The sequence below is a fragment of the Apteryx rowi genome, unplaced genomic scaffold (genome assembly GCF_003343035.1).
Source record: "Apteryx rowi isolate R43461 unplaced genomic scaffold, aptRow1 scaffold_3, whole genome shotgun sequence".
Lineage (NCBI taxonomy): Eukaryota > Metazoa > Chordata > Aves > Apterygiformes > Apterygidae > Apteryx > Apteryx rowi.
Window position 1 is genome coordinate 6,077 of NW_020449418.1, and position 9,422 is coordinate 15,498.

Here is a 9,422-nt window from a genome sequence, read left to right on the forward strand (position 1 = left end):
TGTTGGTCCTGAAATTAATTTTCTAGTATAAGTTGAATGTCCCATATATTTAAGTCAGAGGCTTTTCTGTGTAATTTGAAGGAAATAAAAGTAGAAGTGAAACCTGGTACAGCATATATTATTTCAGTAAAAGGGAAAGATCCTTGATGTCATACATGTCTTGGACTTCCTGGCACTGGTTTTGGTGTACATTCATACTTAAAATTGCCCATTCTTTGTATGAGTAAAATAAGGTCACATCTACTATCTAAATAACAGAGCAGTCAAATGTAAGCTCAAGGCAAAAGACTGCAAATATGGACTCAGCCAAAACACAGTCCTTTAGGAGAGAGATGTTAAGTGGATTTGTCAAACATTATTTTTACGCATATTTCACTATTTGTAAACACTGTCAAGTACTTCTTTTCCCATGAAATTTTATGCTGCCGTTCTAGGCATGCTGAATGCAGTTACCTTTGGCGATGGCTTTTTCATTGCACTTGCACCCTGTCCATATGACACACATTTTCTGCAGAACTGATTTTAAAGAAGGGTGTAGATTTACTTTCACTGCCCTTTGCTTCAAAGTCAGGAGACCTTGTATAAGCAAAGATCGGTCTGAGGTGTGGACACATTAATCTCTGTGCATTTGATCTGTTTGGGTTTCCAAATGTCCTTGCTGAGATCTGCTGGTGTTAGAGGATCCTGAAATGAATCTAGTCTCCTTTTGAGCATGTTCTGTGCTCACGTGTTTAAAAACAAACTCCTGTTTTATGTTGTACCGCTTAAAAAATGTGAACCCAAATTCTGTGACAGTCATTCTGATGATGTAAACAATCGCTGATTTTGTGTAATAGTAAAGATTAATGAAGTACTAGCTAAAGAACATCTATATTAGAAACACTATTATACATTACTTCCTATATTATATAGTTCCCGGATACTGGGGCAGCTACCATCTGACCTCAGTGTTTGGGAACGGAGTTTAAAATTCATTGAAACTAATGGGAGCTTTTCCATTGATTTTAATAGACTTTGAATTCATCTGAAAGATGGCTGTAACCACAGTTTGCCTTCATGTCTTATATACAAAAAGGCAGGGGATGTTTTGTGTGGTCAGTGAGAGTTCTGGTTTTATAAGATACACTTTCATATGTAAAATACTTAAATAATCATCTGTATTGTTTGCTAAATGATAATTAGACCAAAAAGTAAAAAGCAGAGATTTTATTGCAGCTAGTGGGGTCAATGTGATGAACTTCTTTTGTCAATGAAAAAGCAAATTAAAATAATTTTACTGTGTTTTTCAAAGGGCTTAAAGCATTATGTTTATGGCAGTTAGGTTTGAAAAAGTGACAATTTAAGGAGGTATTAGTTTTTCTGCTGAACAAATTCTTGGTTTATTAAATTACCAGACCCAAGCAGTTTAGTAATAATTTAGGCTAAACATTTAAAGGAATGTCAACAACATTCTTTTCTGTTGCCAAAGACGACTAAAATAATAAATTATTACTGAAAATACCACAGGCCGATCCAACGGATTTACTAAGGGGAAAGATGTATTTTGCATTGAATGTTCCAGTCTTTTTGATTTTGATTCAGTTTTTGTATTTAAATGAAAATAGACAAATAACAGACTTTTCCAACTCACAGCTTTATGTTTCATCAAAGCAAGCATTTGAAAGATGGTTTCTGATTTAAGTTACATTTTTAAATCAGGAGAATTCTGCCCCCTTCTTTTTTCTTTCTTTTTCTGTTATTTAGTTGTGAAGTCAGGGACAGACTGTATTCTCATTTACATTTGTGAAAATACATGAAATTGTTTATTTTTATTTCTATTTTTATGTAGTCATTGTAGTGTTCTATTTCTCTATTCATTTATAGCAGCTATATATTATGCATATATTTCCATGATGCTAATTTTGTATATGAACAACATTTCTTCAAGAAAAAGTCATTATGTCTTACTTTCCTATATGACTGTTGGGTTGTTGTTATTACATAATCTGACTTTTTAATTGTTTGCACCTGCTTATGATAAGGACTCGCCTTTGTAGGAGTAATATGACTTATTGATTCATAGTCTTTATTTTAGCATAGTAGAGTTCATTTTTAGAAATCTTCAAAAACTGGTATTGATATCTTCTTTCAGAAAGATTTTAGAGCAAGTGGTAGAGTGATATAACCTTACGGAACTGGCATCCCTTTGTGATTAGGGAGAAAAAAGCCACAGAGGTCTCATGTAACGTGTAGTGAGACAGATTAGATATTGAGAAGAAAACTTCATGGTGTTTATTTGGGATGTTATATACTTTGATTCAGGTGTGTGCGCCCTCGATAAAAATTCTAAAATTAGAAGCAACTAACAAAGAGTGTAAGAGATCATTGGCACATTAAGATTTTGAGAAAAAGTGATATTCAAGACACTATCCATTTCAGACATTTTAACCACATATATATGTCTCAGAGTAATTTCTGTTTTTCCTCTTTATCAGTTTGATTTACTGTGTATCATAATGCTTTGTCTACTGATTGAATAAATGGTACCATTTGGCATCATCCGTATAATTTTTACCTTTTTTTAAGTTAACTCTGAAAAAAATACAACATCACTTATATTTGCAGGTTATGCTTCAAGAACATTTTCAAAACATATTTTTATATGAACACCTTCTAAAACAGCTTAGTCTTTTCTTTTTGAAAAATATTCTTACAAGCAAAAATCTAATCATATAATGTTCATAGATATGAAATATAGGTTCATATACATGAAATACATAAGTTCTATATATAAAAATTAAATTTATACATATGTAAATAACATAAAAAGCCAGCTGGCAAATATAGGATTAAGGAAGGGAGGAAGAATCTTCTGTACAGAAGAAACATTATTCATCATTAGTTAATTATAGGGCTTGTCCATGCACCTAAGTTGTAAGCTAAACAGTTATAAGGCAGCTTCATATCAACGTAAGAGTGTCTGCCCTACTTTAACTATCATTCTATTTTTTTTGTCGTTTGTGAAAAAATAGACTACACCAACGTAATGAGAACAAAAGATAGCCCTTTAGCTCATATTTTTTACTTTTAGAAAAATGCCTTGCTCTAGGAAACCAAACTTTTAGTTAATCTTTATAAAAAAGCTACTCCTTTTGTTTAACTTGGTCAATAGTTCAAATCATAAAAAAATTGAATTCTTTTTGACACATAAGTGTCTGATTTAGTTCATAATTATTGCAGCTTTTCATTAGGAGAATTTACCATTTTAGGAATTCAGTCTTAACAAAACAATGAATCAGTTCCAAAATGTTAAATTAACATTGATATTTTAAAATGTAGACCTTTAGTACTAGAAGTGATTTCTTTAGTTGGGAATAATTTTAAATAAATTTAAAAATATAACTATTATACCAGTAATTTCAAACTACTTTAAAATATGTTTTGATGCTAATTTGATTTAGAGTGAAACTATCAAAAGACGATCCATAACAGTGAACCGAAGAGTTTGCCTTTGTCACTCTAGTAAAGTAATCAATTTGTCCAGCCTTAGGTGGAGGTATAGATTCCTCGCTATACTACAGATAATTTCTTGTAAAACTGATCATGTTACTTCTCGTTTGTTCCATACCGTAGCCTTTCTGTTAGCCTTCCTTTGCATTTCTTCAGTTGGCCTTTCAGTACCTTTTATTCCTCTGTGCACATACATGTCTCCATGTGATTTCTTTTACCTCCCAGATACAGAGTGAGGTAGATGAAATCTAATGAGCATTATAGTGCCCACTGTTCTGATCTACTCTTTACTAATCTTGAGGAGCTGCATTGACAACTCCTTTTGTTATATTTGTATATTCTCCACACAGTTTCTCAAATGGCTTTGGAAGAAAAAACTTAAATACTTAAACTGACATGTACCTACATGGAATCTAAATGACAGTTTTTCCCTGTGAGTAATCAATCTGTGAAAACTGCATATCTTTCTAGTTTCGGATTGTCCCCTTGTATGCAATTTGTTTTGAGCATCATGTGAATCATCCACTGCTTATCTTTTGGCACTGCTGCCTTTTCTTTCTAGTATTTAACTGGAACACAGGCAGCTTCAGAAAGCGCTTAGATAGGAGTGAGTATCCCGGTGAGTATCATATGTTCTGTGTATGTCTGTGATGACATTTTTGTGCATCACAGATGCACGATGAGATGATATGCTCCTATGTGACTTGTTGAGGTTGATAATTTTCTGATTCCTCTCCCCTTAACACTGATCAAATTCTGTATAATCAGTCTGGTACAGGTTATTCTTAAGGGACCAAATTATTACTTGCACAGCAAAAAACATTGCAATTTTGGTAATGATATGTAATTCAATGAAGCAGTCTGCAAAGCATGGTATGAACAATGATACATAACCATGCCACCTGGGTAGCACAGTGTTAATTATTTTCCTGAACAGAAGCCATAAGAAATAAGGTATGCAGAATTACGTCCTGCCCAACTGTAGTTCCTGGTTTTTATAAGTGGTTGAGCCATCTGCAGCTTTTATTGACTTCAGTGAGAGCCACGTTGCTCAGCACTTATTTAATCAGTGTATACACTCACAAGTACCATATAACAAAACTACGTTTATTAGTTGATGCATATACAGCATTGGTTCTTTTGGAGCTGTAAGAAGTGTGTGGTAAAACAAGCCAATATGGATGCATGATCAGGTTTGATATTTTAAGAATATCTTGAGATAATAGCGTTTTTTACTCTCTATATATGTGGGTGTATGTATGAGAGTGATACACAGATGACAGTATGATCACATTAAGTTATATAATACCTGTTTAGTTCTTCATCATATTTCTGTTTCAGTTTTTTAGAATTCATCCAGTGTTGAGGAATGACAGTGAATTAAATGAAAAATGGAGTTCAGAACGGAGAGTATGACTGAAGGGTCTTTGGGATTGAGTCCATCTTTGGGTTCTGTGCATGTGGCATCTAGCACAGTCTGCAATAAGGCTCTTGGACATTACTACCATGTGTTTCCTTTGGACACATGATAATTTTCAGTGTTCAACATATCTAAATGGTATAGTTTGCAGAAATATAAAAAGGTATAAGCAGTGGTTAGAACTGGGCTGTCATTTATGTATTTGAAAGTAATCTCCAAGTGAATAAGTATATCACCAGGAGATTTGCGAGCACCAAAACTACAATTTCATATCTACAGCTTAGCAGATTTGCCCCCAAAAAACATTCCTGCTATGAAATGCTGGAGAATTCTATGCAGATTCTGTTCTGAGAATAATGAATTTCCAACAGATGCTGAGATACTAGAAATGAGAAATGTTTTAAAGATAGAGGTAAAAACTGTATAATCTGTTCCTTTTGAAGAAACCCTTCATACTCCTATGTGCTAAATAAGCTTCTTCACTGAATAAGCTTCTTCACTGAAAAGCTATGACAGTGATAAATAGTTTTTGTACATCTTGTCTTTACAAAGATTTCTTGAGTAGTAATATAAAAGGCTGTTTTTAGGAAAGGGGGAGATAGCTACTTCAGCTAGGGAAACAGATTGCCAGTTGATTCTGTGCTAATGGTAATTTCTAAGTTATTGGTTCATGAACCAATAAGCAGAACTGGAGAGGTTAAAGTACTGAAAGCTGGAAAACTATACAGCTGGAATGAAGAAGGAGGTTGCAGTAACAACTATGCAGATGAAAACAAAAAATTAGGCATTGAATGTTTAATCATGCTCCAGTAAGTACATAAGAGGAAACTCTTTGAAGCATAAAACCATTATCCTAGAAGTTTTCATTAAGCAGGTAGATGTACTGTTTGTTCAGAGATTACCGAGCTGGCACCATCCTAGGCAGGTTATCTTGCATGCTTTGTCCTCTTTTGTTTTAAATGTGTTGTGGCTGTAGCATTACAGATACCGCTTCTCCTGATTGCAGTGTTGGGCTACGTGTTGGACTTGCGGCAGTACGCTGATCTCCGTGTCTGCCATAAGATCTATGTGTCTTGTTGTCAGATGCACTGTAAGCCGTTTTAAAATGCCTATATTCCTTCCAGATCTCTGTGCGTGGTGTTTACAGCTCACCAGTTCTCAGTGCTACCTTGTCAGGGCCTTACTTAGACCCTCTGAATAGTGCTCGAGAGATACATAGCTCTTTTCACTGACTGTCTTCAAAGTCTCGCAATACGTGAATATAGCCCTGACAGGTCACTATGATGTTCTTCAATTTTCTCATGAAATTTTGATTGATGATAATGGGTAACATGTATGTGGTAGCTCTGTTAAAATCAGACCTAGTTTGGACAGTTGCTATTCTTGTATTACCAGTTAATGCCAGTGTATCTGAACACCTTGTGTGGTAAATTGACTTGCTTGGGGCTGCAGCTTACTGGAGATCACCTAGGGTAAGAAGTGCTCTGTAGATGCAAAATACAGTATACTAAAGCACTGTTCTTGATTGAGCTTGAGAAGTATTCAATCCCAAGTATAGGTTTGAGAGGGAACTTAAAACGTAAGTCTGTCCCAAGCTACCACAGTAATGGTACTTCTCCCCATAGTCAGAGTAATACCATCACAGCTACTGGATTTGGTGCTTGTATTAACACTAATGGGTACCTTAGTGGTCTAACAGAATAATGCTTTGATGTTTCAGAGTCAAATAAGCTTCTTATTCCTTCCTGTTGCTACTCTCCTGCAATTTATTAAGCCAGTTGATGTTAGTTCACTGGGAAGAAAACAAATTTTTTCTAGACCCATACTAAAATCAAATCTCATGTGCAGGGGAGCAGCTGATTATCTCACATAGGTGTTCTTAGGAACAGGTGTTCAGAGAATACAGTTTGCCATCCTGCTCAAAATGAATTTGCGGTGTTTTTACATTTTATTCATTATATTTAGACTCGTTTCTTGATATGCTTTAATATCTCAACCATTAAAACCACAAATTCTAAACAACACATTAAAATGACCATAAAAATCACAAACTTCCTAAGGAATAAATAACCAAAGTGAAGCCTGTTCAGGCCCAAGCAGGATCATTTGATGTGGTGACCTTTACTAAGTTTTTTTCTCTCATGTGAAATGTATCTTTCTGTTTGTTTCCAAGAGAAAGAGATGACAAAGGAAGAAAATAATGTACTCTTTTATTTTTCTATAATTAATTTTTATTTATATATAAAGCTTTAATGAAATTTAAGGTGCTTTAGTCCTATGTTTTATGTTTTATATTTTAGATTGAGAATCTAATTTTATCTCAAGTGCACTTTTCTGTTCGGTTCCTCTCATTAGATTTTAAAAAGAGATGCTAAGCACCTCACAAAAGGGTCTTATTTCTGAAACTAGCAGTCACATGCATTCGAATATTCTCCTTCTGCATTATTCAGAACACCTACAGCTGAGTGTGTAACTTAGGCAACCTGGCTTGATATTGAATAATGTAGTCACTGCCTTGACATTCAGAAAGATGTCTGTACCCAGCAAATGCTATTTTTATATGTTGTCTTGTTGCTTGAAAGATCATGGAAAATCAGCCTGCACGCAGTATTTTTTCCTGAAAGTACACAATTTGAATATGTGCTTATGTTTTTGTTGATTGTTTCTTTTTTTCTCTCTGCCTTTGTTAATTACATAAATACAAATTTTAAAGCTTGGGATCAATTGCTGTTGAAGGGTATTTAATTTGATGCAAAAGTTTCTGGTATTTAATTCTCTCGTTAGGAAATCAAGTATTAGAGTTGTTTGGTTTCTTATTTCAGAGGCTGTTTAATGACAGCATAAATATTCAGCCTGACTCTAAATATGTAATTAAAGCAGACTATTGGCCAGATGTTCCCCTTTGTTGTATGGCGTGGAGCAGAGGAGAAGAACAGGAAGCAGCAGTACGAATGCATGTTGCCCTCTGGTTTTGGCAGATCATGTGTGATCCCTACGTTCCTGAGTCTCCATAAGAATGTAGTCTTACAGCTGATGAGAGTGGCGGAGTGAGACGCTGCTCTTCCTGCTTAGCCTTTGCTGCATACTCCTTCCCTCTTTTCTCCTCATCAGTTCAGAAAATCCTTTTGTGCTGCTGCAGCTTTGGGGAGGTGGAGAGCCAGGGAGCTTAGCATTTTCCCTGGACAACAGGGTGGATGTTCGGAAGAGGTCTTCTTTTTAGTACTCTGGGATTGGTGTATCCCTTTCAGATGAGTCAAAGGAATATATGTGAAGCAGTTTACTGGAGTTTTAACTTTTCTGCCACACCTTATATGTTTCTCAGAGGGAACAAAAGCCACCTACAGGGAACAGAACTAACTGTGTGATGAGGACTCTTGTCCAAACCATGCTGAGGGGGGAGGGGGGAGGACGAATGGGAGGAGGTGCTGAGTAAGCATCCTGCACTCTGTAGGGTTTTGCTTCAAGATTCTCTTGTCCTGGGAGGTTTTAAACGGATTCTCCCTTGTCCGAGTGACAGCTTTGATGGGAGGGTTCAGGAGACACTTTGGGTGGAATTTACAAAAATATTTGTGATGAGCATCACGGGGACATCCTGAGTGTAGAACCACTGTCCGTACCTGGCAGTTCGTGTGGAACAGAAGTTGTGCTTGAAATTAGTGCCTCTGTTTATTCCACATGAGCTGTTGACAATGCTTTCGAGATGTGAATGACTGCCAAGGCTGGAAAGTAAAGGAATGAGTTCACTCTGTGGGCTCCAAAGATAAATAAGAAGAATCCAATGCTATAAAAATAACCCACGAATTCGTGATTTTGGGAGGCATTTAGTAATTTCTGAATGCTTCGGTTAGTTGGGCCTACACATCTCTGACAACGGGAAGCCAAATAGCCAACGTGCCTTTTGCAAATAACATCATTGCTGTGTCTCCCACTGAATCCGTTTCCACAGCGCAAAGAGGAGGCAGGGCTTGTAGCAGGATGCCTCGCTTTCAGCCACTTGGCCTTGGGGAGGGTGTTCTTTTTATAGTTACCGCCATTGGGGTTTTCCTGCTTCAGTAACCACGAAATCCGTATCGACGGCCAGGCCGCCCCTCGGAGCCCTCTCCTGCCGCCGCGCCCGTCTCCGAGCTGCAGCTGAGGCGCGGTGCCTTGTGCGGCTGCGGCGGGGCGGGCGGGGAGGGGCTGCGCAGCCACGCAGCCCCGCAGCCTGCGCGGGAAGCCTGTCAGCGCCGGGTCGGACGCGGAGGCTTCCCTTTGGCTCCCTGCACCGTCCGCAGGAAGGCGCGGCGGGGTGGGGACGGGGAAGGAGCGGAGCCTCCCCCGGGGACGGGCAGCGCGGCTCCGCCGTCGGCCCATGCCTCGGCGTGCGCAGTGAGCGCGGCGCGGCGGGCGGAGAGCCGCAGAGCGGCGGCGGGCGGCCCGGCCATGTCGGAGACGGAGAGCAGCGCTGCAGGTAAGGGGAGCGGCGGAGCTCCGCGGGCGGGCGCAGCCCCGCTGCGGGTCGCGCCGGCCTCGG

General features: G+C 38.0%; 1 protein-coding gene across 1 annotated transcript in view; it reads left to right on the forward strand.

The window, feature by feature from the left end:
• The first annotated feature begins 9,331 nt into the window (after nt 1–9,331).
• HSPA12A (heat shock protein family A (Hsp70) member 12A) overlaps nt 9,332–9,422 on the forward strand; it is a 56,321-nt gene continuing 56,230 nt past the window's right edge. Inside the window, 1 exon segment of the mRNA XM_026069660.1 lies at nt 9,332–9,359. Within this exon segment, the coding sequence (XP_025925445.1) occupies nt 9,332–9,359 (28 nt within the window).